General features: G+C 40.9%; 1 protein-coding gene across 11 annotated transcripts in view; it reads left to right on the top strand.

Annotated features, from left to right (window-relative positions):
• Nrxn3 (neurexin 3) overlaps positions 1-25,186 on the top strand; it is a 1,578,315-nt gene that overhangs the window by 1,057,666 nt on the left and 495,463 nt on the right. For 5 of the 11 annotated variants that reach the window (XM_052185311.1, XM_052185316.1, XM_052185314.1 and 2 more), the window contains exon 1: positions 5,683-5,923. The exons of the other annotated variants lie outside the window; for them this stretch is intronic. In XM_052185311.1, the coding sequence (XP_052041271.1) occupies positions 5,683-5,923 (241 nt within the window). Of the gene's footprint in view, positions 1-5,682; positions 5,924-25,186 lie in introns of those variants that run through there. 11 annotated transcript variants of the gene reach the window in all.

Raw genomic sequence — 25,186 nt, 5'->3', positions numbered from 1 at the left:
AATGTCTCCTAGAGAAAATGAGGATAATAATAGAAGAATTATTATGGTTGCTTTATTATTGACTCTGATCCCTTTCAGTATCTCAGGAACAATTGGTAAAAACTTCACATGCATTAGCTGTTTGAATCTAGAGATAGCTTGTAAGAGTATTCTTATTTTAAAACATAGAGGCCAAAGTAGAAACTGGCCAAAGATACTCTGAAAACTTACACAGCAGCTGGTAATTAGGATTTGAAATCAGTATGCCAAGCAGCACAATACAACACTGAAACCTATATGAAGTCTCAAAATGCATGCTAAACTTTTGATTGGGTGATATACCCAATAAATATGCAATAGACATCACTCAGTATTGGGTTACAGGCTGTTGCTCAGAGGAAGAGTGTTTGTTTTGGTAGTGCAAGGCCATAGTACTACACAGAAAATTAACTATTCTGTTGGTTCTTTTTAACAATGATTCCTTTTACTTAATTCCTCAAAACTAGATAGAGATTTTCACAGTGGCGATTATGAGAAGTTTGGATCAGTAATTTCTATAAGCAGTTTAGTACAAACTAACAGGTGCATATGCCAGACCTCTAAGAAGAACTAGACCCTGTCTTTGAAGTAAAGTAAATAACAATCATAATCATAATAATTATTTAATAAACTGTTATTATTTTATTTGGACTTCAACAGGAATTAACTAAGAAGCATTTTTATGCTTTTTCTTTTTACTTTTTCTTGAATTGATATATAAAAATTTGAATTCTATAAACAACTCCCAAACCCACTGATCAAATTCAAAAGATCTGGAAAATATAAAGAGATTTGGCTCAATATCTAAATGCCTGAAATCCCTCCTGTGGCCACAAGGAGGACAGGGAAAAATGATGTTTATAAGAAGAATGACTTGAAGAAACAGAGATCAGTTGTGCCCAGGGGTGTGTGACAGATAAAACCTACTTATTCATGCATCCAATTTTCAACAATAGAAGGTAAAAGATACCAGAGTAACCCAGGCATTCTCTGGGGCACACATTTATAGAAAGGTGCTATGGTCCTCATCATTTAAATCAAATTCATGTAGGAGTGATATTTAAAAGAAAAAATTTTCTCTTTTATACTCCCAAAAGGAAAACTTACTCAAAATCGGCCTTTTTGCAGGATGGCTTTCTTAAATAAATGAACAGAAGAATGAATTATGTGCCTATAAATAAATCCCCTGACATATAATAAAGCAATGTTCGACTGCTTTATGGTGTCACTGGAAGAACCCTTGGATGTATTTATAGCCACGTTAACAGTCACCTGTATTTTTTCAGGACTTTTATTTCACTGTACATTATGAGAGTTTAGTTGGGTGAGGTTGGTGTTTGTTTTTCTCTTCCCAAACTGCCTACTAGAGCTGTGTGGAGACAGCAAGTAAGGATTTCTACTCTTTGTTTTTTGAAAAAGTGGGTCTTCACTTAATGGCTTGGGTCTCACTGAATCAGGCTGTGCCAGTGCTTTCTGGTCTTTCTAAGTCTGCAATCACATTAGATGTGCCTGCAGAGGCGAACTTGACAGGTATCTCCTGCTGACAGCGAAGTGGCACCTCAGAGCGTATCCAAGTGAGAGGAGGCTTGTGCAGAGATAAAAATGCACCGAAAAGGACAATGGACAAGGCAACTTCACATTAGGTTCCTGACGCCTGACACGGTTAAGTAGAAGTAGGAGGCTTATTTTAGAAGCCAGCAGATTCCTTAGACTGCTTGGAAGCTGAGGGGATGAACAAAGTAATGTAAAGAATTAAGAGTAAATGTTCCCTTCCCCTCTGGATGGTCTCCTAAGAAGAGAAGAAAGGCTAAATTAAAAGGGCCAGGAGAGGAGCCTAGGATGACAAACTCTGGAGTTTTATGTGCCCAAGAGCCCCAGATGTTGCCCCTTGGATCCAGCTACAATAGGAGTTTACACAACTCATTCCATTTAGAAATGCACGACTCTGAAGAGGTCCATCTGGGTTTCATGAGGGGGATATATACACAGGGGATAAGATGAAATATTTCCTATGAAATTATTCTTCTTTATAATCTGTGGGGAGAATAACCATCTCCAGTCTGTTTCTTTCCTTTTCTATCTTCCAAGTGGACACCTATGTTCCTCTGTGTGATGTACCTGGGATCCCAATTAAAAGGGCCCAGTCGAGGACAGAATGCAGGAGGGAAGAGGAACACCCATGATGGGCAGTGACAGTTATTTTTCTGGGATTCTAGCTGTAGGAAGAGCTTAGAACACATCAACTTACTGCCTTAGATAAAATTCTCAAACTATGCAGTCCTAATATAAACTGTACTTGACTGTAAGAATGGGAGTTAGATAGGACATATAAATAAGACTGTGTTCACTCGAGGGAGGGATTGGAGACATATGGAAAAATTAACAGTGTATTATATGGAGAAAGGGTATGGAGTTTATCAGGATGGCAGTGGCTTAGTTCTTTGGGGGAGAAGAAACAATAAAAGCAGCTGTGGGTTTATTATCTGATTAGTTCTCTCCTCACTCAACTATGGAATCTCCCTCTCTGGAAACTACAACTGCTTCTTCTGACATTCTGTGAGTTGTAAATAAATAAGTTATAAGGGTAAGACCTGGAATGAATAGCTCCAGCTGTAATGTACCAATAGGGCTTGCAGGTCCCATTCTGCATCAAGGGTTTATTTTCCCTTTATAGCCAGGCAGAGAATTAATTGGAATGTCCATCTAGGCTCCCTTTGCTTCCTGGGATGAAGTCAAAACAGTCACCTGCCCATGCCAACTTGGAAAGGGAGACCATGAGATGGATCAGTGTTCTGCATATCAACTCTGGAAAGCTTGTCTCTCGGCAATCAGTGTCACTAAAGTCAGATGAAATGGGCCAGTGAAAGTCATGGTATGAGAGCTAATAGATTCTAAGACTTGGTTGGCAATTGACCCAATGGCTTCATTTATTCAGCAAACATTTACTGAGATCCTGAAACTTGATAGCCATGTGCTACCTCCCGGGGGTGCATTATCTATCTTGGACAAAGGCTCTGCCATCGAAGAGCCTACCATTTTTCTTTTAAGGATATAAATCATGAACAGATGAAGTGACTTTTGAAAGCCAACAATGCTGGAAAAGAAACGAATCGTAACAAAAGGGTAGAATAGCCACCAGGGTGGCAGTGCCTAACCTGCAGGAAAACATTCTGAGGAAATGGCATAGCAAATGCACCCTGATGACGTTGAAGGAAACCTCCCAGAGAAGAAAGCCAGGCAGGCTTGGGTTGATAAATATCTAGATACATTCAACTGGTGGAAAGAAAGTCTGGGGAGCGGGCAGAAGTGGATCAAAGATGTCTAGTTGATGGAGCTGTCAATACATCAGAAGCCTGGTCACCTAGGTCCTTTTGAAGACTGTGTGACAGAATTAGAGCAAGTGCAATGGGAATCCTCTGGGGCAATTAAACCAAGAAGCAGCTGATAAGAGTAAGAATTATCATGATCTCTCAGGGAAAATGTTTAATATTTTATTCTTTTTTTTTTTGCAATGAGCAAAATTATCTATAACAGGTACTGTATGTAAGCATTTTATTCTAAAATAAAGAACACACACACACACACACACATTGTGTCTATGTGTGTGTACTGTGTCTGCCTGTATTTCCTTCAGAATCAAGGTGCATGAGCAGGGCAGAGTCACTGCTAGCAAGACTCAGATAGAAAGGACTTGCCTAGGAAGGTTGCCCTTCTAGTGTGCTTGTGTGCCCACTCAGGTAGTAGAAATAGTGGATAGTATCATTGTTTCCTGAAAGGGCTCTGGACTCCCTCCTGGAGTTGCAGCTGGCAGTGACAGGAGCTGCACACCCCTCCCACTCCTGAACTCCCCCTTTCCAAACCCTTCCCCTCCTACTCCTTGCCACCACTACTCCGCACTCCTGTGTGCACCCCCTACCCAGATTTAATTTGTACTTTCTGGTACCCAGCACCAGTGAGAACCCACCAGCCTGAAGCATTATCTTCTGAGCAAGGCAGGGACAGACCAGCCACTCCTCTGCTATGCACACCTGTACTGTGATTTAACTTAAAGGTGCTAGCCTCTGGGTCTTGAATTCCAAGAGTCAAGGGTGGGTGGAAGCCAGGGGAGGATAGACTGGAAGTCACCGAACTCTTCCTTTACTATTCAGAACCCCTGAGCTACCCAACCCATGACCTTTCCGCGGTGACAGGAATTCTATCATCTATCCATCGACCTAGCAGTGGTGTCCAGTGACTCTTGTTCAGTCTCAGTGGAGATGCGCGCCGGAGAGTGGACGCCCTAAGCGCAGCAAGAACAGCCGGGCGCCTACCGCAGGCAGTCCGGTGTGCTTGCAGAAGCAGGGTTTATTTTGGTTTAGGGATACTTGGGCTGTCGGTAAATCCCAGCCAAAAGCTTCACTGGCGCCTGGGTCTCCGAGTTCGGGTTTAGGGATCTTGGGAGGGGAACGGGAAGGGAGATCCCGGGGACTCTGAGCAGAGGAGGCCTGTGGGTCTCCTGTGTGCACGCACGGCGGGGTGGAACCGAGGGAGAGCAAGGCGAGAGCTCTGGCTCGTGTGCGGGTGTGTACAAGCAGCCGCGAGCTAACCTACACTTGAATGGGGAGGGCCGGGATTCCTGGAGGCTCCACCCCTCCCTCCTCCAGAGCCAGCCAGTCCCTCGGCAGAGCACACCGGCTGTACTGATTTGCTCTCCGGAGTGCGCTATTTGCATATGACTTGCCCATTTGTGAATCTGGCTCCCCAACTCCTTGCTTCACTTCACCTGTGCCTCCCCAGTTGTGCGCACTTTGCGGGTGCCGGCTCTCCTCTCGGCCACCTCTGCCACCCGCGGGCCACTTCCTCAAGCGCTCTCCTTGATTGCGCCTAGCCTGCTCCTCTCCACCTGCCACGTTGGTCTGGGTAACCAGCTCAGTGCTGTTTCTTTTCCTCCTGATCCCTTTCTCTGGCTACTGCTGCTGGCTGCTTTTCAACCTATTTGGGAACTCAGGACTTAAGGCGGCTGCACCGTGGCGCTCATCCAGGACACTCAGGGTTAACAGCCTCCGCGCCCTTCCACAGAGACTCCCCGGAGCAGGAGCACTCTCCCACCTGCAGCCCCCTGGTGTTCTGCATTGCATCGCTCGGAAGTCGAAACAAGAAAGAAAAAAAATGTCCAAACTCCTTGGATGTTGGGATAAACTAGCGTGAACCTACTTGGGTTTTTCCTGCTTTGTCTTCTCTCTCCGTTTCCACCTTTCCCCAGTGGCTTTCCAGAGTATGCAGCTAAAACATCGGACTTGAAGTACCAAGAGAGCAGGAAGAAACCTCTCCTCGCGGGTCCTTCCCTGAAATGTGTGATAAGCCAGGGCTTTCCAGGTCTGCTGTACCTGGGTCGACTCTTGCATCCTAAATTTCTCTTCCAGGAAAAGGAAAAAAAAAGGCTTTGCCTTATCTTTTTTAAATCTTCAGTTTCTTTTTGTAGTTCTTTTTTCCTTTTTCTTTTCTTTCTTTTCCTTTTTTTTTTAACCGATTCACCATTTCCCCGCAATCTCTTATTGTTTTCCCCATCCCCAAATTGGACAACTCTCCTTCCTGCTATGATGGGCCCCTGGGCATCATGAACTTCGTTAGTGCTCACTGGCTGGAATTTAAACTGCCCATCTGTAGTGGTCCAGTGCGTTGACCATGCACCTGAGAATCCACTCAAGACGAAGCCCTCCTCGCCGGCCGGCCTGGACGCTTGGGATCTGGTCCCTCTTCTGGGGATGTATCGTCAGCTCTGTGTGGAGTTCTTCTAATGTAGCCTCCTCCTCTTCTTCCTCTCCGGGATCTCACTCTCAGCACGAACACCATTTCCACGGCAGCAAGCACCACTCTGTGCCTATTTCTATCTATCGCTCCCCTGTTTCCCTTCGAGGAGGGCACGGTGGGTCTCTCTGTTCTTTATCTTTTACTGGGTCATTGCAAATCTTTAACCCACTCGTCTTTCAGGTAGAGTCAAGGATGGGAATGGCAGAAAAAATCAATTTAAAATCATGAGATGGCTTGCATGTGCATAAGGGGGAAGCTGTCACTTTCTCTTAAAGGCAAAGGCTGTTTGCTCTCAGCCTTTCACTAAAGGCTCTCCCCTCCTCGTTCACGGCAAGGCAAGCACACTTTCTACCCTTTGCCACCTTCTCCTCCCCCAACCCACTGATGGCAGGCAGTTCAATCAAACAACTCCTAATGATGCTACAATTTGGGAAGTCGTTGGTTCACCTTACAGTTCGTTCATTCACTGGTCCTTTCTCTGTTCTTGTTTCGGGGCTAGTTGTGAAGAAAGAGCAGATAGCAGGTCCTTTGGGCACCAGTCTGAAGTTGATGAAACTGCTATAAAGTTACCTTTGTGATAATGATCTGGAGAGAAGAACTGAGTCAACCAAGGCCGAAAACATAATCAACAACCAGCGGGTGCTAATTTTCATTTGGGCAGCTTTATATTTTCCTGTATGTAGATTGGAAAGAGTAGCTATCCCCTACCAAACACACATCTAATATTGCCATTAGTGAAGAAGCCATATGTTAGACAGAGCTAAACCACTTTTAATTTACCCCTGTAAATCACAGCAGCTTTGATTCACCACGTATGCAAATGATCTTTCAATTAAAGCCAGCATGAATGGTTAGTTCACACAAGCCAAGTGTGATAGATTTTGCTTCAGACAATCTTCTTTGCATCATAGCTATTGGAGGAAGAGACCTGTGGTTTGTAAAAAATATACCCAGCTCTGAGCAGGCTCCCTCTAAAAGGCTGATGTCTGCAGCTAAGGCAGGAGCTTGCTGTAGTAAATCATTCCAAGAAGTGTTTACTATGCACTCCACTCTGATGAGGAGGGGATGGGAGAATGCCTGAGCAGCCCTCCGGTGAGCTGTGCTGTGAACCTCTCTAGGGGCCCTGTCATGGCTTGGGTTTTGAGGCAGGCAGGCTCCATTAGGAAAGAAATTCTTTCCCCTGGTTCCTAGCTAGGGGCTCCTGCTCTAAGCTGTCTGTCGTTTTAAGTGGAAACACATTGAGAGAATGCCAGCACATGCTGGTTCTTTCTCTCCTTTCAAATCCCATGTGGTGGAATTGTCAAGTAGTTAGGAGCCTGTAAGGCTTGGTAAGAGGAGGCTGGTGTGACTGAGAGGAAGCCTGAATGCTTTCTTATAACCTGGTTGCTGCTGTTCCAGTGACTTCTGTTGGGTCTGCTATGCTATAGACTCTCTATAAACCCATAAAAGCTCAGGTGAGAGCTATACACACACACACACACACACACACACACACACACACTCACTCACTCACTCTAAGAAGGAGAAAAGAAGAGAGGGAGATGGAGAAAGAGAAGAAGAGAGAGAGAGAGAGACAGAGAGAGGGGGGAGGGAGAGAGAGAGAGAATTTCATTAAAATGGAAACTTAACTCCTAAGGAAGAGACAGACTGGGAAGGTGGTTGAAATGAGGGAAGCCAGACAGACTATTACTAATAGCCATAATTAAACACAGAAACGCTGAGCGATAATTAGCTAAATTTTGCTAATTAGTGTAAATGATCACCAGGGAGATGAAGATTATGCATTAGTTAGAGGTTAGAGGCTAGCAGGGTCTTGCTATTTCTTTTTGTTGTTGTTCAAGATGTAAACAGTTAAAAGCAATACTAATAGTGATGGAATTTGCAGAGCACAGTACTTGAAGAATTTATAAAGTCCACCCCTCCCTTCCAATACATATACATACATCCCTTCATATACAGGTTAATTTTTTTTCTTTACCTCATCTATGTAAAGATTGGTGCTTCGGTTTTCTCTAACCCCTTTGACTGGTTTTGGTTTTCATTGTGCTTTCTCATTACCTGGCAACTGATAAGATTCAGGTTGATGGATAAGAAGAGAAAAAAGAAATAGCCAGAGACTCCTCGCCAGCCTTTCATATCCAACTGAGCTGCAGGGAGCACCATACCCCAGGGGCTGCCACGGTGAAGACAGAGAGCCTCTGAATTCTAACTCTTGCATGTCCTCTTTCAGGAAGTCCCCATTCCACTGATTTGGGACTTGGGGACTGAAAATATTAATACTAAATAGGTGGCCTCCATATTTAATTAATGTTTTTAAGCTTAAAATCAAGGGAAGTAACAATTAACAGTAAGTCCCAACCTTGGCTCTCATCCTGCATCACAGATGTGAGCAACCTATAGCATTACTTATTAAAATGACCTGGAGACTCCCCAGGGCTTTCCAATAATATTCGCCTCCCATTCATATCTGAAAATACACTGGTTTTCTTCTAGTTCAAGGCCAAGCTTAGGTCAGCATTGCTTTTTAAGCATGTTTCATGTGCAGGTCTTAGGGGGCATAGACCCACAGAACTGGGGTACAGTTGTCATGAATAGTTTAGACAAGACTCCCTCCCCTTTTTGCCTTTCATGCTGGCCTGAAAATAAAACTAAAGCCTTGAATCCAAGAACCTTCTTTGGACTCAAGAAAGATTTTAAAACAAGCAAACAGCAAAGCTTATCATTTTTAATGCTTCACCTAACTTCCCAAATCCTCTGAGCTCCTCTGACCAGCAGCCGCCCCCTTCCCCCACCACCCTGCCCCGTGGTGGGATCTTCACTAAGACAGTTGGAGAAAACAGAAATCCTCAGAACAGCTGGTGCTTTTTTACTTATGTTCTTATCCTTGCTTGGAGGTGATCTTTAAAGTATTGATTATGCTATAGATTTGTGTGAAGTCTGTATTCCAGGGCAGCCTGGGTGATGCTGAGATCATCTGTAAAATTGGAAGAGAAGACTACTGGGGTACTGGGGTACCCCCAAATAGTCTCAGGTTAGGGCTTCACACTGGGACAAGCCCTTTAAGAAACTGAAATCTAATATCCTTCTTGTCTTTACTCAATCTTTTCTTTTAGGGTCCCATCCCCTCTTCATGTGTTTCTCTACCCAGTAGTCATTCAGAAAACAGATTTTTTTTTTTAAATGGGCCAGGCTTTGTCCTATCTACGAGATATAACATAAGTTAGTAAAACATTGGTGTGTTCAGCCTGACATGATTCTGTAACTATAACTATATCGATCACTGTGAAAAAGAAGTGCTTCTTCATTTTACAAACTGTGAAAGAAATTAGGGCCAAATTGTTTCATATGAAATCTAAGCGTCCTTTATAAAATTCATATTTTCATTCTCCGGTGAATCAAAATACCACTCCCGTGTTTAATTTTCGATCTTATGTTTGGTTTCCACGATTAAATAACAGCTGTGAAAGTGCTAGGTAGTTTAGTTGTGCAAAGCATGTGAACAGGTATGGTGTATTGGTTTTCATTCCATTACCTTTCATTTCCGAACAGGTTTTGTTCTTTCTTGAATGAGATTTTCCCATAAGTTCCTTTCAGGGCCTCGCCTCTAAAGTTGGTCCAGCATTAGGCGCACTGAACACATCATGGTGCTCAGCAGCTGCTGTCTAACCACTTTCTCTCTGCCCTCCCTCTGCCCTCCCTCTTGAGATCGGGAACCCTGAATAATTCAGAGTGTTGGTTGACAGATAAAACGCTAAGATTTATACGTCTTTGGCCTTGGTGATGAATTAATTAAATTGGTTTCTCCTCTATCCTCAGCATGCATTGTTTTCTGTCTCTAAAACGTATTGGTAAGTGGTGGGCTTGGAGATTTGCCTGCTCTTGAAAGATGCTAGGGGAAGATTATATTTCAGAGTATAAATCTTTTCAGGACTGTTCATGTTATTGCCGCCACCACCAAGTAGGATAGAGGTGTGTGTGTGTGTGTGTGTGTGTGTGTGTGTGTGTGTGTGTCAGGGTGGGTGTGGGGGGAGGACTGCCCTATTACAGGCAGAAGAGATGAGAAATGCCTAAAAATTGTCTTTAGGGCTGAGAATAAAAGATTGTTTCCAACTACTAGTTCATAGAATCCAGTAGTGAGAACTTTATTCCTCTATGTCAAAATTTCAGAGGCTTCATCTTCCTGTCTAGTTTAGTGCTGAATTTATCAGATTTCAGAAACTTTATATCTCTAGATATCCTTGGAGAGACACATCTCTGAAGGTAACCCATGAGCTTCCCTGGCATATCTGTTTCCTTACAGCTCAGCTCTGAAGGCTAAGGGTTAAAGACCAGCATGCAAGCTGGTGTGGGGAGCTGTCTCTGTGGTTTACAGATGGTCATTGCCCTACTGTGTTGCCATCTTGGTTTTTTTTTTTTCTTTCTCTGTGTGCATCATCCCAGTATATTTTCTTTTTCTCCCCCAACCCTTCTCTAAAGACCCATTCAACTACATTAGGTCTACCCAACAACTTTGTTGTATTTTCATCATCTCTTTACAGGCTCTATCTCCAGATAGCAGCATCCTGAGTTCCTGTTGAGTCGGGCTTCCATATACCCATTTTGAGGACACTCTAATTTTAACATCTCCAGGGTGGGGGCTAGTCATCACTATACCTGTACTGTGTGTTCAATGAATTCAGTGACTATGCTAAACTCAGAATAGACAAGTAAACCCTGGGTGACAATGAGAGCAATTTACCAAATCCTAGGATGCTGCCTCGAAAAGAAAAGTCCTATTTACATAAGTGGCGAAAACAAAGACAGCAGGTTTACTCAACTTCTGTTTGCCTTCTTGGCTGAGCTTCTGGGCCTGAGTCCAGATGCTGATGTGCTTAGGACTAAGTCTGTCTGACTGCAGACACAGCTCTGTGCATAGTTTAATGTGAACATTCCAAGGCTTTCACAGCCAGACCTGTTGCCCTTCCAAGCTATGTCCTCCGATCTCTCCTCACTGACTTCTTTAAGTCCTATGGCTACTACTACTACTATTACTACTACTCACTACTCACACACACACACACACACACACACACACACACACACACACACACACACTGCTAGAACTTCAGTTTTCATCCTTAATTGAGGAAAACGGATTAATTACATATAAATAAATGCTTTGGGCAGCAAAAAATAATAATACTTAAAAAGTATCATTTCAATGATTTTTCAGTTGGCTTTTATATGAAACTTATTTCTAAATATAAATGTTATAGCCTGTCTACTTTATCAAGATGCTCTAATGAAATGACTAAGAAAACATATTATTCATTGTAAAGTTGCTATAAAATGGAAGCAAGGTGTTCAATTATTTTGGAAAATAGTTTTCGTCCCTCCCTCCTTCTGTTCCTCCCATCCTACTTTTCTCCCTCCCTTTTCTCCTTCCCCTTCCTCCTCTCTCTTTAGGTCCCCCCACTTCAGATACTTCTTTTAAAAAGGAGTCACGAGAGAGCACAAATGTTAAATAAGGGTCTCAATGTTGACTGGTAACGGAGTTCAAATGGATGGTGGGGTATTAGGTGTGGGTGAGATCAATCAAGGACACGATTTAGAGTTCAATGTATTGTGTCCCAGCCTTTTTTGCCTGACTGAGAGGCATGTGTTTTTCAACCTGAATAGAACGACTTCTCTGTTATAGGCACAAAGTTTCCCAGAAGATAAATTATATACATGATATGCATGACTTACATGGGTGGCACATTTTATAAGAAATACTATAATGTCAGCACCACCTTCTCTCATACCTGAATTTCCACATTGAGTGCTTGCTGGCAGGAAGGTTGAAGATACTGTATTCAGGCCTTCCCTTTATTTCTCTTTGGCAACACTGTTGGCCTCTGAAGAACTACATTATTTGTGTACTACTTTTGGGGAAAATGTAGATGAGAGCACTGTCATAAGCATACAGAAATCAAACTGTGATGTGACATACAGCTATCCCTTTAGGTAGAGATACGTATTGGATATGTGCTAACCACAGCTAACAAATTGTAACAAGACATGTAAAAGCTCAGATATCCAGGTAATAAAAATGATGAGGACTCTGAGAAAGATTCTGAGGCCAACCATTCCTATGTTTGATATGCATTGGGAAGTAGACTAAAAGATAAGCAGACAACCTGTACTTTAGGAAATAACTTCTGTTTTTAGGTCAACTGTCTTCAGATGTGGAAAGGGAAAACTTACTTTAATGCCATTTTTTTCCTTTGTAATTTTACATTTTAGAGACCAGGGGTCATAGAATAGATGTGTTATTTCTGGATTTAAAGCCAAAGTTCTTATGAGAAGAACACTGTAGAGTCATAGAGTTCATTGCAAGTTTTCCTTCTTGCCAAGTCTAGGAACCTAGCAGCCTGTTTTTAGTTGTTCTTTCAACTTCTAACCTTTCCATGAGTATCTTGATTTTTTAACTTTTCCTTTTCTTTCTTTCTATAGTGAGATGCATGGCTGCTGTAATTTAATTCTGTAACTGGGGAAAACATTCTCTTCTGTTTTATTTCCTTCTCACATTATGGGGATACCCTCAGTACCATTCACTGGGAGGTAAGCTCCCCCGTGCTTTTTAGCATGATCACTGAATGATCTCAGACTCCTGTATCTTTAAGACACACTTCTGTGTGTTAGACCTGTCTGAGTTCTACGGGTATGCCATTGTGCTATAGGCCTATTTTCTTAATTGTCAGATAATTTTGCCAAAGCCACCAGCCAGGTTTTCCCTTTCCCCCTCAGAAACAGCAGATGTAAAGAGAAGCACACTGTGATGGTAGAAAGCCCGAAGTCCAACTTGACATAGTCGTGCTGAGATAGAAAGAATGAAGGTTTCATTTAAACATATGTTATTAGTACAAAGCAGGGAGTTCCGTGTTGTGTTTAAAACACACCTTTCCGCTGTGTTGAGCCACATCAGGGTAGGAGGCAGAGCAACTGAGTTTATAAAGAGCAAGCCATTTAATTCTCCTTGCAGTTCCCATTCTGAGAGAGGCTTGCATTGTGTCATGCACGCTTACTGTATGTCAAAACTTCTAGAGGTTTATCATGCAGGGGATCATTTAGTGCAAACAAACCTTTGGAGTTATTATAGTGGGTATTGTTTTACAATTGACATCATCAAGTTGCAGAGACGGGAAGTGACTGGGCCAAAGTAAAAGGGTGATAAACAACAGATTCAAACCCAACTCTAGCCACAGAGCTCTTCATCTTTCTGTTGCTTCACATAGTCCATCATCTCAAGAAACAGAAAGAAAGACACACCCAGCTCTTTGGTCAGGAATAGAGCACACAGGCCATTGAAACCTTCTGAGCCTTGAATTGACACACATCTAAAAGTATCTATGAGTGTGCAATTGGTAGCAAATACTTAAATGTGACAGCTTGCCTGAACCCATGTGAACCCAAGGATGTGGTTGATGCCAAAGTGTGTCCATTCCATATCCTGGGAGATGGATGCTAGCTTATAAAAGAGGCAGTGGGAGGGTGGAGGGTCGGGCTTCCTGCAAAGCAGATTTACCTTCTTAGAACTCTGGAGATCTGGGGGCTCAGCTGTCCACATGAGAAAAGGAGGGATTCGGCCAAGGATCCCCAGCCAGTGTGGGAAATAGTGAGTAAGTTAGGCTTACACACTATTCAAGTATGGATTCAGGTTCACTGCCTTTGTTTCTTCCCAGTTCCAATAGATAAGGTCAAGTGCTCATTCCTTCAAGGCTGTAATTGCAAGCTGTCTCCTGCTTCTCTTTTTTCCCAGCATTCCCTCCTTACTCAAGTGAAGTTCTACAGGTGTGTGCATTCTGACAGCTTTGAACTTTTCTGGCCTTATGCTAAAGTAAATCCATCATGAAATCTTTCTAAGACTTGTCTGGCTTTGTGTTCAGAAATAGAATTTTAGGGCTGTGCTGAAGGTTTCACCTATATTAAGGACCCTAGTGTGAGAAAGGGGGACAATTCAAGGGGTTGTGTACTGGTAGACACGGTACCATTCGGGTTGAGTTTCATTGCCTAGAGAGGAAAAAGGTAACAACATTTTCCTGTACCTGTCACAACTCCATGTCTAGAAGCCATGATAAGTTACTGGTAAAGGGTGTGTCCTCATTTCCAATTCCAACTTTTTTATTTACCAAACCATTAGCACCTGTGTACACATGAAAAGCCTAGGATCCGAACAGCTACATTGTATTTACCCTCATTTTTATTGTTTGGAAATACTCCTCTCCTCCTCCCACATTACAACCACTGTGTGTACTCCTGAGTAACTTTCCCCCAAACTATGAATTTCAACTCTTTCTGAAGCCTTCTTTCTGGATTTGAATATAATTACACGCTTTGGGTGCAAATTGTGGTTTTTGCTACATAAGAAACTAATGGAAATGATCTGCCTGTTCCTGTAGTTTACAGATTATATGCTTCAGAATCGGGGCTATATATTTAGGCTGCTTTTCTGTGTGGCACATTAAAATGAAAATGAACTCAGGGTGAGCCACCATGGTTGCTAGGCAGTAGAGCAGGTTGATGGAGCATTGCATTAAACCAAGGCAGCATTGCTGTTTTACTTAACATCTATTTGCCTTTCATTCTCGTCATTGGGTGCTGTCACAGAGAGGAAAGAGGGAGTCAGTAAGGGAGGGTCTGGTTATCTGTAGAGGTTTACACAAGGAAAAAGAATTCATCACCCCAAACCTCAGTCTGCCCAGAGCGTTTTAGTAAAATCTGAAATCATTGCCCAGAGAACTGTTGTGGTGAAGAGCAGCTTATGGGACCTGGGGTCGTGCAAGCATAGAGCTGGCATCCCAGGGGGCATGTCACTTGAGTAGGTTAGTGAAGGGAAATTAACTAGCTCCTGCAGACTGGACCCTGCCTCAGTGGCTACAGATGAAAGGACATCATTCTGGCCCTTTCAAATTTTAAGCATGCCTCTAGAGTTCATTTATTATCTAGCTTGAAATTCCAGAGTCCTGTGAACAAATGGTGACAGGCAGCAAAGGCTCTGGGGCTTCTTTATAATTGATAACTAATAGAATGTCTCCCACTGCTTTGAAATCCTGGCTTTAATAGAACCCAAAGCTCTGAAAAAATGATTAGATTCACTGACAAAGCAGAGTACTTAGATTGGGTTGGGGGGGGGGGAGTTGGTAGCTCTCTGATTAGTAAAAAACAAAAGTTAGAAAAGAGGGCTAAAGAGTTGAAGCTTAATAACTGAGATAATTTTGTATCTTAAGGAATTTTGTTAAAGGGATAGTCTTACAGCTTTGGTAGATAGAGCCTTATTCTCTCTCTCTCTCTCTCTCTCTCTCTCTCTCTCTCTCTCTCTGTCTCTCTCTCTGTGTGTGTGTGTATGCACACATGCAAATCCTCTTCTCTCTTCACAAACTAGTAACTCCACATTATTACCATCTCTGAGTACGTCCTTACATTAATTTATACTTCTTAAGTACATCCAAGAAAGGACTTTGCTTTTCTACAAATAACAAGGATCCAATTTTAGTAATCATTAATTATTGGAATACTGTAATGCCTTTTAATGCACTTAGAGTACCTTATAGTTCCCTAAAGCTTTTAGGCCATTTGATTTTCCTATGAGGGAGGGACAGTTCTTTTCCTATTTTCAAGGTGCTATCCTTGGCAGGGACAGTTTTGATAGTTGCCCAAGGCTACTCATATGTGGCAGAACCGGGCTGAGTATCCAAAGAATTTGAATCCACACATGTGTTTGAATATTTAAATTTTTCTTTATTGTTATTGGGAGTCAAAAGTTCTCAAAGTGGATTTCTTCGAATCTTCAACCCTTTTTAGAGAGACTCTCCTGCTTGTCCCAGGGCAACAATATATTGTAAGAACTGTGCATGCTTTTATAATCAACACCACACACTCACCTTGTATCAAATACTTAACTAGACACTTTAGCTCTGTTTTTACCTCAAAGTAACATTTTTATGGCAAATTTATAAAGAAACTGTGGTTCAGTTACTAATTTCCAGAATTCCTTCCACTTATTAAGTCCTTGGCATCTTCTGACTAGTGAACTTTTAGGTCTAGTATTTACAAAGATGTCTACTTTGTTCCTGCTTCTGAGAACATCTGATTCCGTTTCCCTATATCCATAAGTATATTACATGGGGCCAAGTCTTTTCTAAAGAGCCTTTGCAAACCTATTTCCAGAGTCTTCTGGCAAGTAACAGATATGTGTCCAATCAAGAATCTAAGTTCCAGGCAAGGGGCATCAGATGACAGGCTAGCTCCCCTAGTGACCTTGTCACCTATTTTTTTTTTTTTTAAAATCCACAATAAAGTATACTTTTATCAGGAAATATGGTTTCCATAGTTGCCAGAGGCTTGCTCTTCAATTTGCAATTTTAAGCAAACTGACAGTTTGGTCTGGATTTCATTATTTTCTCTATAAAATGATAGCATTTGAGTTAATGATATCTAAGAGGCTTGCCAGCCGTCTTTATGAGTTTGCTCTTCATCTTTGTATCAGGGCTTCTGAGCAAAATTCAGATGCTCTCTAAACTACAATTTCACTTCATTAGTCTACCTTGTATCTACTTCTATTTTTGACTCATCATATATATATATATATATATATATATATATATATATATATATATATACATAGTATATGTGGCAGCGGCTCATTAATTATGAGGGTAAAACTAATAAAATGAATATTTCAAGAATAGCAGGGTTTTTTTTTTTTCCGATTTGAGCCAGTATGTATGTGTCTATGCACATGTGGATGAATGTGTGAGCTGGAAAAAAAATTAATGTAGCAGTAATGCCTTGACAGCATGCTAATTAGCTCGTGGCCTGGGAATGTACAGACCAGACAGGGGCTGTGAGCCTGCTGTGAATTACAGATGCGGAAGTGCTTCCGTGTCTACTTCTTTGTGCTCTGATTTCATTGCTCCACCCAGTAGTATCACAGGGTTGTGCCAGCAGGTCAATAATCTCAGAAGGGGACAGCTCCTCTGTGAAATAAGGATGTAAAGCTGAAGTCCTGTCCCTCCACAGTCATCTGGTCTTCTTGGAATAATTAGTATTTTTGTTTTGCTTTTCTTTCCATATCTTTGTAAAGGGATCTCCACACAATTCTCTTTCTGCAATTGATTATCCCTTAGAATTATTATCACAGAGGACTCTCTTTCAGACAATCTTGAGATAGCAAAGGTTTCATTTTTCTGCCCAAGGTAACTTAATAATATTTATCCTGAAATAGATTCACAACTAGATCACCAAAGTCCGCAGTCCTGATGTGAGTGTGGTTCTACTCCAGGAGTGCTGTGATGTAGGACTTGGTTGTACTCCACAATTGGGTTGCAATTGTATAATCATTAAATATTAAGCCTGAAAGAAGTCTGTAGAGACATTCACCCATCAAATTATTTTTTATGGGAAGAAGCTAACAGATCAATCATGCTGCAAATCAGAGGCAACTCAAGGCAAACATGGATTCTACCCTCAGTCTGTACAGTCTTAGTTCTTGAGCTCACCTAGATGGGGAGGCTGGGAGTGGTCTCTAGGGTAACTTGACCAACCAATCAGTATCAATGGAGTAAAGCCAGCATGGGAGCCAAGACACTCTAACCCTCATGCTGATTCCCTTAATGTTACCCCAGTGAAGCTCCCACTTCAACCTAGGCTTGCCCCTCCTTCCAAGGGTCGTCATTTTTCTCTCTGCCCCATCAGCCTAAGAGAGAAATTCAGTATGCTGCAGTTAAATCAAACTGTTTGATGAGAGCTTTCGAGCCTAATTACATGGAAGGTTTCTTCCAGTGAAAGGAGAGAGGAAAGAGAAAGGGAGAAATTAAATTGAAGTGTAAATCAGTCAAGGGCTCAGATCCTGAGCTTGCTTTCTTTTTAATCAAGAGTAAAATAAGAGGAGAGTTTGAAGGATCATCACAAGGCACCATTAACTAACCAAGGAGCTCTTGACTGAAGATGGTTTGTCATGAAAAGAAAAAAAGTGTACAATTTGTCCAAAAAAGGAAAAAATCTGAAGGTTGTGTGTTACTTAGAAACATAATGCCGAGGGGTAGGACAGTTGGTTTTTCTGTGATGAATACCACTTTTATTCTAGGTGACTGCCACATTTCCTAATATACCTCAGGTGCTTAATAAATATTTTAAAGCAGTGATCTGGCAAATATGTAATGTGTAATAGAGATGCTTGTATTGTTATGGAGGAAAATGTAGCATCCTTTCTCTTCAGTTTTAGGCATTAAACCTGAAATGGTCATTCAAAGGTTTTAGTGATTTTCCTTTCTGGTCCTCATGGATTCAATGAAGCTTGATGAAGTATTGCTATTTGTGTACTGTTTTACAATATGACAGAAAAATTTCCATCGTCATTTTTGAGTCTCACCACAGTCTTGTGCAGTAGGAGAATAGATGGTAGGACTGTTATTTGGCCCATTTTCGAGCTGATGCAATCAAAACCCAAGCGGAGATGACTTGACCAAGTCATTCAAGCATTAAATGACAGAGCAGAAATGGATACCCAGCTTCTCTTGTCCACTAGATCTTCCTGTACAGACAAAATACTTTATGTGGAATTTCTGAGAATTCCTGTAGAAGAGAGGTAAGGGATTAGAAAAGAGCAGTGTTTGGGGAAAAAAGTGATGCTCTTCATAATTTATTATAGAATAATTATAATTAGGAATTCATGGAATCATGTAGGTGCGGCAGTGGGAATTAAAACAGGAACTTAAACCTCAAATTATTTTTAATGAAGCAACAAATTCCTTAAATCTTAAACATTCCTTTCCCATCCCCACAGAACCTCCCACTCTATGACCTGAAAAGACTCAATATCCCCCCTTTGCAGATCTCATGTGTCTCATGCCAAGCTCCTCTTAATCGGTGAGCCTTCTCTCAGAAACACAAGGAGATCTTTGTACTACTCTCCTCTGGAGATGCTGTAGTCCTACAGAATGAGACACAACCAGATCATGTCCTTTTCCCATCAAGTACAATATCTCAGCCTTACTTTTCCTGATCCGTCTTGGTTTATTCATTGAGTATGTTTGTCCTATTTCCACTGTATTGGCTTTGTATATTTTCATTTTTTTCTCTCCATTTCTCACCATTGCCCTTTCTGATCATAATATCAAATTTCAAAGCTTAGACCCTCCCAGAACGCCACTGCTGAAGAGCACAATTTCAGATCTCTTCCCTGCATACCACCTTTTTTGATTGTAGCTTGACTATCTCTGTGATGTTCCTTGTGTGTGCTTTTTTTCTTTTATCATGTTAAGACATAAACACTGGGAATAGAGAGCCTCATCTGTCATTTTCATGATTATATCTCCAAAGTCTAAAACATTAACAAATGAAGAGTGAATTTTTATAAACATATACTGAATGAAGGGATAAGTGAATAACTGGTGTGCATGCCTGTAATCTGTGGCTCCAATCCAATAGTTTAATTTGCTTCTCACTAGTTGTCTTTAATCCTCCATGTATTTAGAGAATACTCTTCCCACATGTAGGTCTCTAGCTTTTTTTTTTTCATATTATAATAATGTCTTATATTATAGGTCAACCTTTAGTATCTGACCTACTAAGTTTCTTTTTCTCTGCCTCATTTGCATAGCAATTACATGAGGCTCCTGAACTTGTTCTGCACAAGTCTTGTGTCATTGTATAACTGTAGCTATTAAGGATATATTAAGATTTCTAGTATATCTTAGTCATTGTCTTGGACATCAAATACTTACTGAGTCATGAGCATGATTCAGATGCTGCCTATAAGAAGTTCATATGTTCACATCTTGGTTGAAGAATATACTCTCTCATTCTCTTATACATCATTGTGTTTCTATCATTTATTTATAGTGATTTTTTTTATCATTTTCTTAAGGGGGAAAGAATGAGATATTTGCTCCATATTCTGAATGGCAGACAGTTGCTCTTTTATATTAATCTATACTTTTAAAATACTCATTAACAAAATATGATGGGGAAGTTAATGAAGTAATGTTATAGAACAGTTTAATGCATATTGTGTGATGAACATTAGAGGTATAAGCTATGGTGGAGCCAGAGAGGAAAAGATGTCACATCTAATTAGGTCACTGCAGAGTATTTTGTCAATGGGTTAGAGAGATGGCTCAAGTTTAAATCGTACTTACTGCTCTCATAGAGGACCTGGATTTGTTTCCCAGCCCCCAATGCTGGCACACAACGACCTGTGACTTCAGTTAAGGAGATTCAGTTCCGTATTCCTGCCTCTGTGGGCTCCTGCATGCATGTCGTACACATAACTCATTTACTAATACACATAGGCAAGTACCAAGTTTTAAAAGTACTCTGTGAGCAAAGCAGGGTCTAATCATTTAAGGAGGTAGTCAGAGATGTTGGAGACCAGTAGCTGAGATTGCTGAGTGATTATTGAAGGGAACTCTGTGAGGAGAGATAGTAGAGGAAGCAGAAGTTCTTTAAAGAACATCAAGTAATAGCAGTAACAGCAACAGCTCTTGATGTTTAAAAAAAAAAGTGCTATTAGCATTCTTTGATTTATTTCACTCACTCTATAATTCTTTTGTCACTATCACTTACAAGAGGAAAAGGACTGCATCTAAGAAGTTAGGACTTAAAATCTTACAGGAATCCTAGCTTTTAATATATCAAAATCTGTGTCTATAGCTTCTCTCCTTAACAAAAATATATTGGTTAAAAAATGAAGAAACAAAATTTTCTTTCTTGATGGATTTTCATTGCCCTTTAAATCATGAAAAATGAGTTCTACACTTAGTTTTGCTCATACATTTCTTCACCTCCTCCACTGGTTGAGTTCCTTCAAGACCTGAGCTTTCTCTTTGAGTACGTCATCTGCAGGAAGCATTCTCTTTCCCCTGTGAAATACAAATTCCCACAATACAGGCACTCAGAACTTTCTAGAATCTGCCTCTTGCATGTTTAGAGTTGCTATTGTATATCTGGCCAGAAAATTATTTGATTAATATCCCTTTCCTAAGCCCATTAGCATGGCCTAGGGTTGTCAGAAAGTCCAGACACTCAACTCAATTTTAAATTCAAATAAACAACCAACATTTTCAGTCTAAGTATGTCCCATGTAACATAAGAGATGGTTACTCAGCTTGTTAAGTAATTTTTATGAAACTCAAATTAACTGGGTATCCTATTTTATTGGATAATTCTATCAAAGACTACATTTGTTTCTCTTCCTACTATGCTGACCAGAAGGACAACAAGCAATCACTGGATATTTTCCAAAGACCTTAAATGCTTTTTGTGGCATTTCCTGTGGCATTCAATACCCAAAGCAATGCAATACTTTCCTTGTAGTCAGAATTGGGACTGACAGGATATTGAGTTGGGAAGAAGCAAAAAATAAATAAATAAATAAAAAATAAAAAAATAAAAAAATAAAAAAAACCCCAAGTAATAGGTGCATGTATGAGGAGTATTTTTGATCAGGGTTAGGTTGTTCATAGGTATGAATAAACCAAACCAACCAGCATAAGGATCAGGCAGAGAACCATTTTTTAGTATTGATTGGGATCATAAACAGTGAATAGAGAAAAACAAATACAGTTCCTGTCCTGGCTACAGGGATTCACAAGTATAATTCTCTGTTTCTCCATCATGACCCTTCAGAGAATAGAATTATTTTTGTAAAGACAGCCATTAAATTATCACATCACTTTGTAAATTCAATTACGTTTTGCAGTCAATGTAGTTTCTGAGTTCAGAGATGTTTGTCTTCATTGTTATGCATTTTTAATGGATTCTTTTTATTTAAGTCCCATATCTCTCTGTGGAAGCCTGTACTTCTGAAGAATAGGTAACTTTACATACAGTATGCATGGTAAATCTCATATGCATTTATATTGGCAGGATGATTTGGTATCCAATGGACTTTCTAAAAATGGGCTATAACTGGACTATAATGAGATGACCCGCCAGAGGCTAATTTCTATGTTATTTCTTCCTGACTCCAGGACAGGTGATGATAAACAAGTCGCAAGTGCCCACTTCAGATAATAAAGATGTAATTCCAGCCATTTAAGTTTGTATTGAGAGCAAATCTTTTCTTTCTTTATTCTTTCAATTAGTGAACAATGTAGCCCCTGGCCTAGAGCTACAGTAGAGCAGATAATTAGATGTTCATCACTAGATGTGTGAACAGAGATGTGTGGTTCCGCTGCTGACAGTCCCTCAGCTGTATTTGCAGTAGGCTCTGAAGTATTCCTCCAAACATATTGGCTTGTCATTAATTCTTAGTTACAAAAGGCGTAGTTGAGTCAATGATGAAGAAGGTGAGTCAGGGAGACCCAGAGTCTGGTGGGGATGGACTCAAAATTGGGAATGACTAATTATTCTCTCCTTAGCTTATCACTTGAGATCAAGGTGTAATGAGATTTTCTTTGTTCGGTGTCAGGTAGTAAGCATATATGGCTCTGGTTTTCATAAGAATCGCTCAGCTCTGCCACTAAAGTACAGACACAGCCAGAGGCAATAGAGTAACCACTAAGTAGGGCACATTCACCAAACACCTATGAACTACTGGAGACTCCTGATTCCTGTGGCTGTACCATAATCTTCCTGACAAGGCTTTGGTGATCAGATTGTGTACACAGGCAGCTTAACACAGAGGCTGAAACAGTAATAAGAATTTCAAAAGATATCAATTTTAATTAGTATTGTGGTTGTACTAAATGGATCTTAAGTCTGGAAGGAATCCTGAGGGCCAGAGACAATTTAGCCTTAGAAATATCAATGATATCAAGAAATTTAGGGACCCAGTGAAAGTAACTCAAGTGTGTTTTCCCATAGTCTTATTAATACATCACCTCTGGAATACTCAGTAAATATGGTAGCATGGAGCCACACTGCCATTCACCCAGGATATATATTGAATACTAACCATATATAACACTGCAAAATGTATTGATCAATAAAGTTCCTGCCTTTGATCTAGCAGGCTGTAATTATTCAGATAACTATAATGAGGTGGGGTGTTATCGGGTGAGTGATGACTTCCTCATGAGTACTATGTTTATGTATTGCATGCCTTAACTCCTCTGATCCCCTTCGCATATTCTTTCTGAAAGACACCCAGGCTCAAATGAGCTAGAACAAAAAGCTGATCTTGTCTTAATGATTGGGTAACGTGTCTTCTAGCAGGCATTGGAGAGAGAAGACCTCATGAAATATGTAATTCAGTTAGTTGATGGTGTTTTACAAACCACATTACAAATTAGTGTTTCTGACAGCTGTGTTAGTAGCTTATGTTTCTGTGAGTCAACAATTTTGGGTTTGATGTGGCTGGAAATTCTAATGGCTTCATACAGGATCCTTCCTGTAGCACCAAGTAACTGATGACAGACTCTAGCTAGCAGTATAAGATGGTCTCACTTACATAGCCGTGGTGTGATCTGGCCATTAATGAGGGGGTCAGATGCCCTCATATGACCTGTAATTTTCCACTGGATGAGGACTGTTACACAATGAATGGCCTTGGGTACCTTCCAAGAGAATGATATAGAAAGGGCAGCAAGAACTGTTGAGAGTTAGGAAATCACAAGTATGCTGGTATGTTGTTGGTCAAACAAGTCAATATGTAGAGAAGATTATATTTGTTTTTTTTATTTGATATATTTTTTATTTACATTTCAAATGATTTCCCCTTTTCTGGTCCCCCACTCCCTGAAAGTCACATAAGCCCCCTTCCCTCCCCCTGTTCTCCCACCCACCCCTTCCCACTTCCCTGTTCTGGTTTTTCCTTATAGTGCTACATTGAGTCTTTCCAGAACCAGGGGCCACTCCTCCATTCTTCTTGTACCTCATTTGATGTATGGATTATGTTTTGGGTATTCCAGTTTTTCAGGCTAATATCCACTTATTAGTGAGTGCATACCATGATTGATCTTTTGAGACTGAGTTACCTCAGTTAGTATGATGTTCTCTAGCTCCATCCATTTGCCTAAGGATTTCATGAATTCATTGTTTCTAATGGCTGAATAGTACTCCATTGTGTATATATACCACATTTTTTGCATCCATTCTTTTGTTGAGGGATACCTGGTTCTTTCCAACTTCTGGCTATTATAAATAGGGCTGCCATGAATATAGTGGCACATGTATCCTTATTACATGCTGGGGAATCTTCTGGGTATATGCCCAGGAGTGGTATAGCAGGATCTTTCAGAAGTGACATGCCCAGTTTTCTGAGGAACCGCCAAACTGATTTCCAGAGTGGTTGTACCAATTTGCAACCCCACCAGCAGTGGAGGAGTGTTCCTCTTTCTCCACATCCTTGCCAACACCTGCTGCCTCCTGAGTTTTTAATCTTAGCCATTCTGACTGGTGTAAGGTGAAATCTCAGGGTTGTTTTGATTTGCATTTCCCTGATGACTAATGAAGCTGAGCTTTTTTTTTTTAATTTATTGATATATTTATTTACATTTCAAATTATTTCCCCTTTTCTGGACCCCCACTCCCGGAAAGTCCCATCAGTTCCCTTCCCTCACCCTGTTTTCCCACCCAACCCTTCCCACTTCCCTCTTCTGATTTTGCTCTACACTGCTTCACTGAGTCTTTCCAGAACAAGGGGCCACTGATGTTTCTCCGCCTTCCGAAGTTCTTCAGGTGAGAATTCTTTGTTTAACTCTGTACCTCATTTTTTAATAGAGTTATTTGGTTTTCTGGGGTCTATCTTCTTGAGTTCTTGATATATATTGGATATCAGCCCTGTATCTGATGTGGGGTTGGTGAAGATCTTTTCCCAATTTGTTGGTTGCCGATTTGTCCTCTTGATGGTGTCCTTTGCCTTACAGAAACTTTGTAATTTTATGAGGTCCCATTCGTCAATTCTTGATCTTAGAGCATACGCTATTGGTATTCTGTTCAGGAACTTTCCCCCTGTACCGATGTCTTCAAGGGTCTTCCGCAGTTTCTTTTCTATTAGCTTCAGAGTGTCTGGCTTTATGTGGAGGCCCTTGATCCATTTGGAGTTGAGCTTAGTACAAGGAGACAAGGATGGATCAATTCGCATTCTTCTGCATGCTGACCTCCAGTTGAAACAGCACCATTTGTTGAAAAGGCTATCTTTTTTCCATTGGATGTTTTCAGCCCCTTTGTCAAGGATCAAGTGGCCATAGGTGTGTGGGTTCATTTCTGGATCTTCAATCCTGTTCCATTGATCTGCCTGCCTGTCACTGTACCAATACCATGCAGTTTTTAACACTATTGCTCTGTAGTATTGCTTGAGGTCAGGGATACTGTTTTCCCCAGAATTTCTTTTGTTGTTGAGAATAGTTTTAGCTATCCTGGGTTTTTTGTTATTCCAGATGAACTTGATAATTGCTCTTTCTAACGCTATGAA

The sequence above is a fragment of the Apodemus sylvaticus genome, chromosome 6, assembly GCF_947179515.1.
Source record: "Apodemus sylvaticus chromosome 6, mApoSyl1.1, whole genome shotgun sequence".
Taxonomy (NCBI): Eukaryota; Metazoa; Chordata; class Mammalia; order Rodentia; family Muridae; genus Apodemus; species Apodemus sylvaticus.
The sequence above is the reverse complement of the archived record's forward strand: the minus strand, read 5'-3'. Positions and strand labels throughout refer to the sequence as shown.